The following is a 15,768-nucleotide window of genomic DNA, read 5'->3' as shown; positions in this document are numbered from 1 at the left end:
GCAAAGTTTACATCAAAACTGTCTGTTCAGACAGCTTACCAGACTTCTACGTGAATAAACTGTTGAAAATGTTTTTTCTTCTATCTCAGGAATTCTCCTCTGGCGTGGAAACTCAGCCTTTCTCTCTTTAGACAAACTCCTAGGGGTTTCCTGTACCGTGTGTGCCGTGTGCAACACGTCACTTTGCGTGTTTTGGGTTGTTGGAAGTTTTAGACTGGCTGCATTTGTCCTGAATGCAGCATGTTTAGTCTCCGGCCATACCACCCTGATCTCGTCTGATCTTCGATGCAGCAGGTTTAAAATCCCGTGTTTTTCGTTTTCTTTTTTTTTTTTTTTAAGCATTCAGTTCAGTTCAGTCACTCAGTCATGTCCGACTCTTTGCGACCCCATGAACTGCAGCACACCGGGCCTCCCTGTCCATCACCAACTCCCAGAGTTCACCTAAACCCATGTCCATTGAGTCAGTGATGCCATCCAGCCATCTCATCCTCTGTCATCCCCTTCTCCTCCTGCCCTCAATCTTTCCCAGCACCAGGGTCTTTTCAAATGAGTCAGCTCTTTGCATCAGGTGGCCAAAGTACTGGACTTTCAGCTTCGACATCAGTCCTTCCAATGAACACCCAGGACTGATCTCCTTTAGGATGGACTGGTTGGATCTCCTTGCAGTCCAAGGGACTCTCAAGAGTCTTCTCCAACACCACAGTTCAAAACCATCAATTCTTTGGCACAAAGCTTTGTTTAGAGTCCAATTCTCATATCCGTACATGACCACTGGAATAACCATAGCCTTGATTAGACGGACCTTTGTTGGCAAAGTAATGTCTCTGCTTTTTAATATGCTGTCTAGGTTGGTCATAACTTTCCTTCCAAGGAGTAGGCATCGTTTTATTTTATGGCTGCAGTCACCATCTGTGGTGATTTTGGAGCCCAAAAAAATAAAGTCAGCCACTGTTTTCACTGTTTCCCCAGCTGTCTGCCATAAAGTGATGGGACCAGATGCGATGATCTTAGTTTTCTGAATGTTGAGTTTTAAGCCAACTTTTTCACTCTTCTCTGTGACTTTCATCAAGAGGCTCTTTAGTTCCTCTTCACTTTCTGCCATAAGGGTGGTGTCATCTGCATATCTGAGGTTATTGATATTTCTCCTGGCAGTCTTGATTCCAGCTTGTGCTTCCTCCAGCCCAGCGTTTCTCATGATGTACTCTGCATAGAAGTTAAATAAGCAGGGTGACAATATAGAGCCTTGACGTACTCCTTTTCCTATTTGGAACCAGTCTGTTGTTCCGTGTCCAATTCTAACTGTTGCTTCCTGATCTGCATACAGATTTCTCAAGAGGCAGGTCAGGTGGTCTGGTATTCCTATGTCTTTCAGAATTTTCCACAGTTTATTGTGATCCACGCAGTCAAAGGCTTTGGCATAGTCAATAAAGCCGAAATAGATGTTTTTCTGGAACTCTCTTGCTTTTTCCATGATCCAGAGGATGTTGGCAATTTGATCTCTGTTTTCTCTGCCTTTTCTAAAACCAGCTTGAACATCTGGAAGTTCACGGTTCAGGTATTGCTGAAGCCTGGCTTGGAGAATTTTAAGCATCACTTTACTAGCGTGAGATGAGTGCAATTGTGTGGTAGTTTGAGCAATCTTTGGCATTGCCTTTCCTTGAGATTGGAATGCAACCTGACCTTTTCCAGTCCTGTGGCCACTGCTGAGTTTTCCAAATTTGTTGGCATATTGAGTGCAGCAGTTTCATAGCATTATCTTTATTGAGATCTAATTTATTTCATTCTGCTCAGGAGACTTGGCTTTGATCTCTGGGCCAGGAAGATCCCCTGGAGGACAAAATGGCAAGCCACTCCAGTATTTTGCCAGGACAATCCCATGGACAGAGGAGCCTTGTGGGGTACTGTCCATAGGGTTATAAAGAGTCAGACATGACTGAGACACTGAGCACATTGTTACTGATAGATATAATTGAGTTAAATGGTCCTTCAAACACAGCTGTACCCAAGTCTCTCAGGGGGTCTTCTGCAATTGGGCAGGACAATCTCTTGTTTTAAGACTTTTCCTTTTAATTATCAGGTTTACTTTAGCTCTCTTCATGGAAATTGGAGAAGGCAATGGCAACCCACTCCAGTACTCTTGCCTGGAAACTCCCATGGACAGAGGAGCCTGGTAGGCTGCAGTCCATGGGGTCGCTAGGAGTTGGACACGACTGAGCGACTTCACTTTGACTTTTCCCTTTCATGCATTGGAGGAGGAAATGGCAACCCGCTCCAGTATTCTTGCCTGGAGAATCCCAAGGACAGAGGAGCCTGGTAGGCTGCCATGTGTGGGGTCGCACAGAGTTGGACATGACTGAAGCGACTTAGCAGCAGCAACTTCATGGAAATGGAGGGTGAATGTCCAGAATTTAAAGGACAAAAAAAATGCAGTGTATAAAGTCATTCCTTTGAGAAAAAATTCCTCTTTCTGTCTTATATTCAGTTCAGTTCAGTCACTCAGTTGTGTCTGACTGTATGCGACCCCATGGACTGCAGCACGCCAGGCCTCCCTGTCCATCACCAACCCTCAGAGCCTACCCAAATTCATGTCCATCACATCAGTGATCCAGCCATCTTATCCTCTCTCATCCCCTTCTCCTCACGCCTTTGATCTTTCCCAGCATTAGGATCTTTTCAAATGAGTCAGTTCTTTGCATCACGTGGCCAAAATATTGGAGTTTCAGCTTCAATATCAGTCCTTCCAATGAACACCCAGGACTGATCTCCTTTAGGATGGACTGGTTGGAGCTCCTTGCAGTCCAGGGGACTCTCAAGAGTCTTCTCCAACACCACAGTTCAAAACCATCAATTCTTCAGTGCTGAGCTTTCTTCACAGTCCAACTCTCACATCCATCCATGACTACTGGAAAAACCACAGCTTTGACTAGACGAACCTTTTTGGCAAAGTAATGTCTCTACTTTTTAATGCTGTCTAGGTTGGTCATAACTTTCCTTCCAAGGAACAAGCGTCTTTTAATTTCACGGCTGCCCTCACCATCTGCAGTGATTTTGGAGCCCCCAAAATGAAGTCTGTCACTGTTTACATTGTTTCCCCATCTGTTTGCCATGAAGTGATGGGACCAGATGCGATGATCTTTTCTTGTTTTCTGAATGTTGAGTTCTAAGCCAACTTTTTCACTCTCCTCTGTGACTTTCATCAAGAGGCTCTTTAGTTCCTCTTCACTTTCTGCCATAAGGGTGGTGTCATCTGCATATCTGAGGTTATTGATATTTCTCCTGGCAGTCTTGATTCCAGCTTGTGCTTCCTCCAGCCCAGCGTTTCTCATGATGTACTCTGCATAGAAGTTAAATAAGCAGGGTGACAATATAGAGCCTTGACGTACTCCTTTTCCTATTTGGAACCAGTCTGTTGTTCCGTGTCCAATTCTAACTGTTGCTTCCTGATCTGCATACAGATTTCTCAAGAGGCAGGTCAGGTGGTCTGGTATTCCTATGTCTTTCAGAATTTTCCACAGTTTATTGTGATCCACGCAGTCAAAGGCTTTGGCATAGTCAATAAAGCCGAAATAGATGTTTTTTTGGAACTCTCTTGCTTTTTCCATGATCCAGAGGATGTTGGCAATTTGATCTCTGTTTTCTCTGCCTTTTCTAAAACCAGCTTGAACATCAGGAAGTTCACGGTTCACGTATTGCTGAAGCCTGGCTTGGAGAATTTTAAGCATCACTTTACTAGCGTGAGATGAGTGCAATTGTGTGGTAGTTTGAGCAATCTTTGGCATTGCCTTTCCTTGAGATTGGAATGCAACCTGACCTTTTCCAGTCCTGTGGCCACTGCTGAGTTTTCCAAATTTGTTGGCATATTGAGTGCAGCAGTTTCATAGCATTATCTTTATTGAGATCTAATTTATTTCATTCTGCTCAGGAGACTTGGCTTTGATCTCTGGGCCAGGAAGATCCCCTGGAGGACAAAATGGCAAGCCACTCCAGTATTTTGCCAGGACAATGCCATGGACAGAGGAGCCTTGTGGGGTACTGTCCATAGGGTTATAAAGAGTCAGACATGACTGAGACACTGAGCACATTGTTACTGATAGATATAATTGAGTTAAATGGTCCTTCAAACACAGCTGTACCCAAGTCTCTCAGGGGGTCTTCTGCAATTGGGCAGGACAATCTCTTGTTTTAAGACTTTTCCTTTTAATTATCAGGTTTACTTTAGCTCTCTTCATGGAAATTGGAGAAGGCAATGGCAACCCACTCCAGTACTCTTGCCTGGAAACTCCCATGGACAGAGGAGCCTGGTAGGCTGCAGTCCATGGGGTCGCTAGGAGTTGGACACGACTGAGCGACTTCACTTTGACTTTTCCCTTTCATGCATTGGAGGAGGAAATGGCAACCCGCTCCAGTATTCTTGCCTGGAGAATCCCAAGGACAGAGGAGCCTGGTAGGCTGCCATGTGTGGGGTCGCACAGAGTTGGACATGACTGAAGCGACTTAGCAGCAGCAACTTCATGGAAATGGAGGGTGAATGTCCAGAATTTAAAGGACAAAAAAAATGCAGTGTATAAAGTCATTCCTTTGAGAAAAAATTCCTCTTTCTGTCTTATATTCAGTTCAGTTCAGTCACTCAGTTGTGTCTGACTGTATGCGACCCCATGGACTGCAGCACGCCAGGCCTCCCTGTCCATCACCAACCCTCAGAGCCTACCCAAATTCATGTCCATCACATCAGTGATCCAGCCATCTTATCCTCTCTCATCCCCTTCTCCTCACGCCTTTGATCTTTCCCAGCATTAGGATCTTTTCAAATGAGTCAGTTCTTTGCATCACGTGGCCAAAATATTGGAGTTTCAGCTTCAATATCAGTCCTTCCAATGAACACCCAGGACTGATCTCCTTTAGGATGGACTGGTTGGAGCTCCTTGCAGTCCAGGGGACTCTCAAGAGTCTTCTCCAACACCACAGTTCAAAACCATCAATTCTTCAGTGCTGAGCTTTCTTCACAGTCCAACTCTCACATCCATCCATGACTACTGGAAAAACCACAGCTTTGACTAGACGAACCTTTTTGGCAAAGTAATGTCTCTACTTTTTAATGCTGTCTAGGTTGGTCATAACTTTCCTTCCAAGGAACAAGCGTCTTTTAATTTCACGGCTGCCCTCACCATCTGCAGTGATTTTGGAGCCCCCAAAATGAAGTCTGTCACTGTTTACATTGTTTCCCCATCTGTTTGCCATGAAGTGATGGGACCAGATGCGATGATCTTTTCTTGTTTTCTGAATGTTGAGTTCTAAGCCAACTTTTTCACTCTCCTCTGTGACTTTCATCAAGAGGCTCTTTAATGCTTCTTTGCTTTCTGCCATGAGGGTAGTATCATTGCATATCTGAGGTTATTTATATTTTTCTGGCAATCTTGATTCCAGCTTGTGCTTCATCCAGCCTGGCATTTTGCTTGATATACTCTGCGTATAAGTTAAATAAGCAGTGTGACAATATACAGCCTTGATGTACTCCTTTCCCAATTTGGAACCAGTCTGTTGTTCCATGTCCAGTTCTAACTGTTGCTTCTTGACCTGCATACAGGTTTCTCAAGAGGCAGGTCAGGTGGTCTGGTATTCCCATGTCTTTCAGAATTTTCCACAGTTTGTTGAGATCCACACAGTCAAACTTTGGCATAGTCAATAAAGCAGAAATAGATGTTTTTCTGGAACTATGTTGCTTTTTCCATGATCCAGCAAATGTTGGCAATTTGATCTCTGGTTCCTCTACCTTTTCTAAATCCAGACTACACATCTGGAAGTTCACAGTTCACATACGTTGAAGCCTGACTTGGGAAATTTTGAGCATTACTTTACTAGTTTGTGAGATGAGTGCAATTGTGTGGTAGTTTGAGCACTCTTTGGCATTGCCTTTCCTTGAGATTGGAATGAAAACTGACCTTTTCCAGTCCTGTGGCCACTGCTGAGTTTTCCAGATTTGCTGGCATATTGAGTGCAGCACTTTCACAGCATCATCTTTTAAGATTTGAAATAGCTTAACTGGGGTTCCATCACCTCCAACTAGCTTTGTTTGTAGTGATGCTTCCTAAGGCCCACTTGACTTTGCATTCCAGGATGTCTTGCTCTAGGTGACTGATCACACCATTGTTATCTGGGTCATGAAGATCTTTTTTTTTAATAGTTCTAATGTGTATTCTTGCCATCTCTTCTTAATATCTTCTGCTTCTATTAGGTCCATACCATTTCTGTCCTTTACTGTGCTCAGCTTTGCATGAAATATTCCCTTGGTATCTCTAATTTTCTTGAAGAGATCTCTAGTCTTTCCCATTCTATTGTTTTCCTCTATTTCTTTGCATTGATCACTGAGGAAGGCTTTCTTATCTCTCCTTGCTATTCTTTGGAATTCTGCATTCACTTGGTATATCTTTCCTTTTCTCCTTTGCCTTTCGCTTCTCTTTTCTTAGCTGTTTGTAAGCCCTCCTCAGACAACCATTTTGCCTTTTTGCATTTCTTTTTCTTGGGGATGGTCTTGATCACTGCCTCCTGTACATTGTCATGAACCTCATCCGTAGTTCTTCAGGCACTCTGTCTATCAGATCTAATCCCTTGAATCTATTCTTCCACTGTATAATCATAAGGGATTTGATTTAGGTCATACTTGAATGGTCTAGTGGTTTTCTCTACTTTCTTCAATTTAAGTCTGAATTTGGCAATAAGGAGGTCATGATCTGAGCCGCAGTCAGCTCCCAGTCTTGTTTTTGCTGACTGTATAGAGCGTCTCCTTCTTTGGCTGCAAAGAATATAATCAGTCTGATTTTGGTATTGACCGTCTGGTGATATCCATGTGTAGAGTCTTGCTTGTGTTGTTGGAATCTTATATTAGCTTCAACTGAAGAAATGGGTCCCATATGTTAGCAGTAGAAAAAAATAGTAGAAGACACCTACTCATATGAAAGCGTGCTTTGTTAAATGTAAGTGTTTGTAAAATTGTACTAAAATCAGATTTATAGGTAGATATTTAAAAGCAAAACTTATGGTAGTTTACTGTAATATATCCTGTATTAAAATATAGCATACCTTATTGTGGCTACACTTTTTTTACTGGCTCTCTTCTGCTTTATAAAGGAAAAAAAGGGGGGATATACCTAGAGCGGTATATTTCATCAGTTTTTTATCACTTAAGGTAGGGTTTTTTCCTTATGAAGATTTTGCTGTATTCAAGTATGAGGCAATTTGTGGGGCTGAGATACACTTACTGTTAGGTCTGGTTTGGGAACTACTAGTTTATGTTTGATGTGCTAAGACACTTCAGTCATGTCCCACCTCTTTGCGATCCCATGGACTGTAGCCTGCCAGGCTCCTGTGTCCATGGGATTCTGCAGGCAACAATACAGGGATGGGTAGCCATTCTCTTCTCCAGCGGATCTTCCCAACCCAGGGATCAAACCCATGTCTCTTATGGTTTCTGCATTGGCAGGCAGGTTCTTTACCACTTGAGTTTTATAAAAATACCATCATACCTAGTGAATCAGAATCTGTCAAAGTGGGGCTCTTGAATTTGTATTTTTAGCCAGATCTCCAGATGATTTTTTTTTCCCCCTAAGAGCCAGATGGGGGACTTTGCTGGCAGTTCAGTGGTTAGGACTCCATGTTTGCACTGCAGGGTGCCTGGGTTCCATCTCTGGTCAGGAAACCAAGATCCTGAATGACACGAGGCACAGCCAGAAACTTTTAAAAGGGGTGAGGGGGCAGATCAAGAAATAAGAGTTACTGCTAAGAATTGCTGGAACAGTAAAAATGGTGCATCATACTGCAGTATAAAATTCACTTAGAGGATTGATGGTTAATTTTATGTCAAAGTGGTTTATTATGAACTAACATATCCAAGCTTTGTTAAATATGAGACTTCTACTTTGATCTAGTTTGGCCTGTGCCTACAGATTCCTTGGAATATATGAATTTACTCTCCTGCCTATTCAGATGCTTAGACAGATATGTTTCAGAAGCAGCACTATTGATATTCTGAATGTATTAGGGCTAAGGAAGGAAATAATAGATTTATTGTCTTTCAAAACAGTGCTAAGGGAAGATGGATAAAGGAGAAAACTGGTAGAAGAATTGAGTCAAAGAAAAAGCAGAGAAAAAGAGCAAATAATTGGGAGACTCATTCAACCTTTGCTTTTTTATCCAAGCACATAGGTCTTTACTCCTTAATAAGTAGTAATTTGAAATTGTTCATCATACTGAAGTTTGAGTTTAGATGAGGTAGAATATATAGCAGTCATTTCCTTTTATGTATATGGCACCTTAGATAATAGCATTGTCGTCAGTAGGAGGAGTGTTCCTATTACATGTAATTTATATTGTCCTAAAATTGAACACTAGGATTTGGAATTTTAGTGTATTTAATTTCTGTATGTGGAGAACAATGAGTAGAATTTGAAAAACCGTTCTTGTACATACAGTTGTCTTTCACTAGTCTAAAAATGCTTGGTAATTTAGAAAATTTAAAAGTAATTTGTGAAAAATAGCTGAAATATAAACTAGATAATCTGAAGGTTTTTTTCCTACTACATGGTTATTCATATTAGTAAAACCATTACTTATTCAATTAATAAGAATAAAATACAAGCAGTTGTTTATCTTGTTCCTGGCATTGATTTTGTTTGTTTTCAATTTGGTTTTTAAAATATTAACTTATATGGAGAATATTTTATTTTTTGGTAATACAGATAAAATTAATGGTTTTTGTTCTTTCTTAGGTCATGTTTACTGGTGAAAATATTCCTGTTCATCCTCATGTTTATAGCAATGGTCATATCTGTTTATCCATTCTAACAGAAGACTGGTCCCCAGCGCTCTCAGTCCAGTCAGTATGTCTTAGCATTATTAGCATGCTTTCCAGCTGCAAAGAAAAGGTAGGACTTTTCAGAACTATTCAGGTAATAGCTTTTCTTCTAGTTCAGTTAGAGAAACTATTTTAATATAAAATTTATTTGAAGAAAGTACTTAATGCTTTTTACTGTGAAGTTATAGAGGATGTTTAGTAGTAGATTGGAAAATAATTTAATAATAGACATCAGACTTTATATTTCTTAAATAGGAAATGCCTTCAGATGTTCTTAAATAATCTAAGTTTTATTTCTGTAAGCATGCACAGGGCAAAAGTGTATAAGAAATTATGGTTTCTAGATTTCACTGTGGGAAGCCCCAGAAACAAGCCTTCTGGCTCCCCTCGCCTCTCTGCTGGTTTCTACTCTATAAGCCTGCTTTAGGGAATTTTCCAGGAACCGGAGCTCTCCTATCATAAAGACTAGACTGAAGGCAGCAGACTGAATTACTAATAGAATTTTCAGGACTTTTCCTCTTATTCTCCTTTACTAATCTACAGATTCTGTCTGATGGAGAAAGGGGGAAAAGACCAGAAAGAAAAATCATGTGAGTTAAATTTAGAATACCCTTTTAAAGTATCTAAATCCTCTGTTTCCAGCCCTCTTTGTCATTCCTGCTTGATGGTTAGTGTCTCAATATTCTTGTATTTCTACATTTTAAAGCTTCTCTTCTCCATAGTGAGGGTGAGGGGAGGGTTTTGTTTTGTATTCTGTTTAAAGGAGAAATGAATTTATCTTAGAGATCAGGGAGCTGTAGGGTTATTCATTTATTGTAGCAGAGCTTTTTTTCCATTTGAACTGTCACTTTTACCAAATAACTATTTAGAGAACATTGAAGAGAGTACTTCATTTTTAAATGGTAGCTTATCTAGATTTTGAAACACTCTAGGTCACTTGTTTGCAAAGTGAGTTTCTTAGAATGTGAGTTCCATAGGAGGTTTCATGGTGTTCAGTTTATAAGAAAAAACTTTGTTCAAATAAGAATGGGAAATAATGGGTTAAATTGCATATATATTTATTAATTCTAATGTGAGAGCCTTTAATATGCAATTTTATGTACCACAAGAGAAGGAAAGAAACTTCTTGCAGTTAAACTATCACATACCCTTAGTTGAAAGACAATCCCCATATGGGTAAAATAATAAGAAAAAAAAATGTACATCTTAGAATAGATGAAAGAGGGTACATTTCATCTAATGTTGCTGCTAAGTTGCTTCAGTCGTGCCTGACTCGGTGCGACTCCATAGACAGCGGCCCACCCAGGCTCCTCCATCCATGGGATTTTCCAGGCAAGAGTACTGGAGTGGGGTGCCATTGCCTTCTCCGATCATCTAATGTTAGTATCACCTAACTTGAGTTTCCTCTTGGTTGTTGGTTTTTCTTGGCTACATTTTAGGCTACACTTGAGCTTTTGTTAACCCCAAGGGCTTGGAAACAAGTTTTATTCATTTATTGCTTCCATATTTTCTCCTCTCCCGGCCTCCAACCCCAACACATACTTAGGTGTGGCGCAGAGCAGTTTACAATTACAAAGGTTTCTCTTAATTTTAATGCCTATAGAAAGATGAGGCAGTAACTATATAGGATTTAATAAGTTAAGATTAATGCCAGTGGTGTTTGTGCATAGTTCTTACATGTGCCTTATGATTATTAGATCTGTTTACATTTAAATGCAATGATTTACTATTAAAAACTAGAAAATGGTTTTGTTCTCTAACTCCTTCATCCTTTTCTAACCCTCATCTTTCCCCTCACTTTCTAGTTGTCTCTTAGTGTTTCTTGCATAGTGTAAGACTAATCATTCCATTTAAATTATTGATAAACTATATTATATAATATAAACTATAAATTATAATTTATTCAACCAAAATGATAATCTGGAAGTTAGATTCTGACAGCATTAGTTTTGTGAAAAATGATAAAATTCAGACATTATTAGGACCCTACTATGTGCCCTTGTTACTGTGCTAAGTACCAGGTTACTAAGATGAAGAGGAAGCATGCTCAGGCATGAGAGGAATCTAGCATGAAACAGACTTTTAAAAAAGTCTTTTAAAATTCACTGGAAATTGTTCTGTTAAAACAGGTGAGTTTTATTCTGTACTGGACATGGATATATGAATTTCACTTTAATAGTCAACTCTCAGAATACAAATTTTAATTTTACCAGAGACATTTTTTAGTCATAATTCTTCTGTTCCAATTTCCTTTTTCATAGTCAAGAATGGTTCCCTAGACTGAAGGCTTTTAAATCCATTATGTCTGCAGATTAAAGATCATTTCTGATATTGAGATCAGGGACCTTTCAGTAACCTACACTTTAGTCTCAGTGATCTTGTGATATAGATAGTCCAAACTTTCCAGCTTGTATTCCATTCTTAAAACAATTTAGCTAATCCAATTTTTTGTATACTTTAGTTTTTTAAGAAACACATCTCCTAGTCATTTACTAATTTGCTTATATTCTTGATGAAAGCAAACAGAATGAATTTTCCCCCTTTCTTTTGATTTTTGAAGATTGGGTTGTGGTAAATGAGTTTATAAGATTGTTACAGCAGTAGCAGTTTATTCTACATGAGCACAGGTTATGACTTTACAAGACAGGCAATAGCAGACCATCAGTTCTTTGAAGTAGGCATCTAATTTCATGGTAATTTTTCAGGAATTTTCTCTAAACTGTATAAATAGGATGATCTTGGAATAGCTGTTCACTGTCTTATGCTCTACTTGTTCTGTTAAATTACTATGATTGCTATCTCATAAGAGTTAGATCATAGTTTTGTATATGGATTTTGGAAGCATCAAGTGAGACTGACTGTCAGTTTTGCTTTCTGCTGCGTCGGTAGTCCTGTTCACCATTGCTATTTAGTTGGACCTGTCATATATCCACTAACCTGCCTTCAGTGGCTCTAATACGCATTTCACATGTTTCCAAATCTTTGTAGAGAGGCACATATTTCTTGTGTTTGATCCACATCTAATAGTTTTCAAGAAAATTCTTTTACAACCTATCTTCACTGTTGTTGGCATCACTGTTTCTGATGTAGCTCCCCTGTAGCGCTGCCATATGCTTCTAATAGTGTGCTGGCCTGGACATATGTATAGCAGAAATGCTAATGTATCTCTCCCTTCATTTCCTCTTACATACATTTTGGAAACTGAATCCTTTAGTTTCTCCTTAACTATACTTTTTTTACAGGAGCGCAATAATCCTTTGTTTATAAATTGCTAGAATTTCTCAGACAAAGCTAGTTAGGTAGACTTTTGTTTTGACTAGCTCATAAAAGTAATTATTAAATTATTTCTAGGGAGACAAGATAAATAAAACTAGAATTCTTTAGAACCTAATGCTGCCACTATGGTTGATTGTCATTCTCGAGTAATCCCACTGGAAGCTAACCCAAATCACATATGCATATCTATGTTGAAAAAAAAAAAAAAACAATTTCCGTGTTTTAGAGGCTACATTTCCTGGAATATATTTTTTTTCAGTTGTGACATCAGCACTTATATCGTTTCTTATACATTCTATAATAATTTTGCCTAGAGGTTTTTATTAAAACTATCTCCTTATGTTTTCCTGTTTTGTAACTTACCTATTTACACTTTTTCATTTCAGAGACGACCACCAGATAATTCTTTTTATGTTCGAACATGTAACAAGAATCCAAAGAAAACAAAATGGTGGTATCATGGTAAGCAGTTTTATTTAGAATGATAATTTTTCAGTACTTATGTTTGAAAGATTATAAATCTGCTTGGGAAAAAGAAGGAATTATATAATGGATGTTGTGGATAAGTTAGACCAGATTTTTAATGGAGCATATAAAATCATGGCCATCATACAAGTAGAATCTAAAATTGCTTGAATATTCTGCCCTACTATTTTATTACAAAAAAGAAGTACTTAATAATAATAAATCAAATTAGAACTAGCCTATTTGGAAACCTATTACTGGAGATAGAAGTTATGATGCCAGTGTACTCAGTTGTGGTACTGTTGTTAGTGGGTAGAATGTCACGTTGTTAGAGATGGCCTATTAACTTAAAGAAAGCTGTTCCTAATCTAATAGTTATTCCTAAAAAAATCTGAGGTTCTACTGATTGTAGCTTTATGAATACGTTATTTTTAATATTTTAATTTCTGTTTTTGTTGGGTGATGGTCACTTAATAATTGAAGGTTGCTAGCACGTTTTCTAAACTGCTTCCTCAAAGAGGTGTTTGAAATTAAAAACAGAAAAGAAGAAACCATAAAATTATTATTTTGAAATATTATAAAAATGTATATTCTTTACAAATTATTGCTTTAATGTGTAGTTCAGTAGAAATTCAGTTCAGTGATAGAATGGGTGCTTTTAAGGTTTGGAAGAAAGATAAGAAAGCAGGTTTTTTTTTGTTTTTTTTTTTAATTAAGATATTGAAGGAGGATAAGTCTACCAAACACCAAAAGATAATAGTGTAAGAACAGACATCAAAATAGAATTACTCTTTTCTAGGCCTTATTGTATATAAGTTTTGAATATGTGATAAATAAATGTATCACAAACGAATGAGAAGGGAAAAATTATTTAGTAAGTAATCCTGTTAGAAAATTGGTATTTTGGGGAAAGAAGATTTTATCTTTTCATATAGAAAATATTTCCTTGGATTGAATTAATAAGCCTTTTAAAAACTACATACAGTAGAATTCTGGAGGAAGGAAGAAAGAACTTCTGAACTTAAAAGGAGTCACAGATTAAACATTTAGATATATGAAAATGTAAATCTTATATAAAAGCTTGGGGAAAAACCTCAAATCACAGTCAATGTAAAGTCAAAAAATAAAATGTGGAAAACAGCTTTGTAAAAATAAAGAGCATTTATAATTGCTACTCAAGAATAAATTAATTACAAGCATGGGCAAAAAAGTTCAACATGGTAAAATAATTAAATTTTAATATTTTGAAACTTACTGGCAGTTTTATAAAATTAGTGTGGTGTTGAAGGAGGAGGATAAAGAGCTTACTAAAACTGCTTATTCGCTGGTGGTATAGCAGTGGTAGTCGCTCAGTTGAGTCTGACTCTCGCAACTCCATAGGCTGTAGCCTATCAGGCTCCTCTGTACGTGGAGTTCTCCAGGCACGAATGCTGGAGTGGGTTGCCATTCCTTTCTCCAGGGGATCTGTCTGACCCAGGGATCAAACCTGGCTTTCCTGCATTGCAGGCAGATTCTTTACCATCTGAGCCACCAGGGAAGCCTGGTGGTATAGCAAGTTGAGTTCATCTCAGTCGTGTCCGACTCTTTGAGACCCCATGGACTGCAGCACACCAGGCCGCCCTGTCCATCACCAACTCCTGGAGTTTACTCAAACTCATGTCCATTGAGTCAGTGATGCCATCCAACCATCTCATCCTCTGTTGTCCCCTTCTCCTGCCTTCAATCTTTCCCAGCATCAGGGTCTTTTCAAATGAGTCAGTTCTTCACATCACATGGCCAAATTATTGGAGTTTCAGCTTCAGCATCAGTCCTTCCAATGAATATTCAGGACTGATTTCCTTTAGGATGGACTGGTTGGATCTCCTTGCAGTCCAACGGACTCAAGAGTCTTCAACACCACAGCTCAAAACCATCAATTCTTCGGTGCTCAGCTTTCTTTATAGTCCAACTCTCACATCCATACATGACTACTGGAAAAACTATAACCTTGACTAGACAGACCTTTGTTGGTAAAATAAAGTCTTTGCTTTTTAATATGCTGTCTAGGTTGGTCATAACTTTTTCTCCAAGGAGCAAGCGTCTTTTAATTTCATGACTGCCCTCACCATCTATAGTGATTTTGGAGCCCCAAAAGTGAAGTCTGTCACTGTTTCCATTGTTGCCCCATCTGTTTGCTGTGAAGTGGTGGGACCAGGTGCCATGATCTTAGTTTTCTGAATGTTGAGTTTTAAGCCAACTTTTTCACTCTCCTCTTTCACTTTCTGCCATAAGGGTGGTGTCATCTGCATATCTGAGGTAGCAAGTTAATCTTTTAAGAAAGCAACAGCTTCTCTTTCTTTCACATCCTCTTGTCTTTTAGGACTAAGGACTGAGTTGTCTCTTCCCTCTGTGCCTTTACAAAAAACGTTTTCCAAAACAAAACAAAAACATTCCTTGAGTGTCACAGTCCCCTTTACTTTTCATAAGTTCTTTAAATTATCAGAGATTAAGATGAGTCAATCAAGAATGTTGAGAAACCTAAACTACATCAAACATTTTTTAAAATGTCAAAGTTGGCAAGATAGTTGTCATTCTATTTCTGACCCAACCTCACTAATAATAGAAAAATTCCCCTATTATCTTTTCCACAGTATTTTTTTTCCTTCCCCCCCCCCCCACAGTGTTCTAAAACCACTTTTAAGTTTTTGTTTTTGTTGTTAAGCTTGAGAAGAAATTGTCTTAGAGTGATGGAATTTAGAAAATACATATATTTTGAAAGTATAGTCCTCTTTGCCACTCTGTCCCACCCCATTGTTAGATAATATATTTCCATTTTCTTTTCTATTCCACAGGGAAATTTCAAAAAGATAATCATCTTTGAAGCTCTCTAATGTTGTCTTGTTATGTTGAAAGCACTTACAAGAAGGCCTTTACTTAAGAATACTTCTAGAATTTATTACTGCCTGCTTTTGAATAAGAAAACTTACATAAGTCAGGAAATATAATAATTCTTTAAAATATACTTCATAGATGTTGTTTTTCATAGTTAGTAGTTTTTATGTGTTACTTGAGAAATCTATTTTTATAACTGAAGTAGAAAAGTCTTAATTGTTTAAAGATGGATCATCTCCAAGTTAGCGAAGAATTTTTTTCTTTTAAAGGCTTTTTAAACTAAACCTCTTACTTAATGTAAAATAGTA

The 15,768-nt window shown here is 38.4% G+C and overlaps 1 protein-coding gene across 1 annotated transcript in view; it reads left to right on the top strand.

Moving 5' to 3' along the window:
• UBE2W (ubiquitin conjugating enzyme E2 W) overlaps positions 1–15,768 on the top strand; it is a 69,923-nt gene that overhangs the window by 42,163 nt on the left and 11,992 nt on the right. The window contains exons 4-5 of the mRNA XM_070802708.1: positions 8,763–8,918; positions 12,511–12,586. Coding sequence (XP_070658809.1) covers positions 8,763–8,918; positions 12,511–12,586 — 232 coding nt within the window. The remainder of the gene's footprint in view (positions 1–8,762; positions 8,919–12,510; positions 12,587–15,768) is intronic.

The sequence above is a fragment of the Bos indicus genome, chromosome 14, assembly GCF_029378745.1.
Source record: "Bos indicus isolate NIAB-ARS_2022 breed Sahiwal x Tharparkar chromosome 14, NIAB-ARS_B.indTharparkar_mat_pri_1.0, whole genome shotgun sequence".
Taxonomy (NCBI): Eukaryota; Metazoa; Chordata; class Mammalia; order Artiodactyla; family Bovidae; genus Bos; species Bos indicus.
This window is presented reverse-complemented; position numbering and strand designations above follow the sequence as displayed.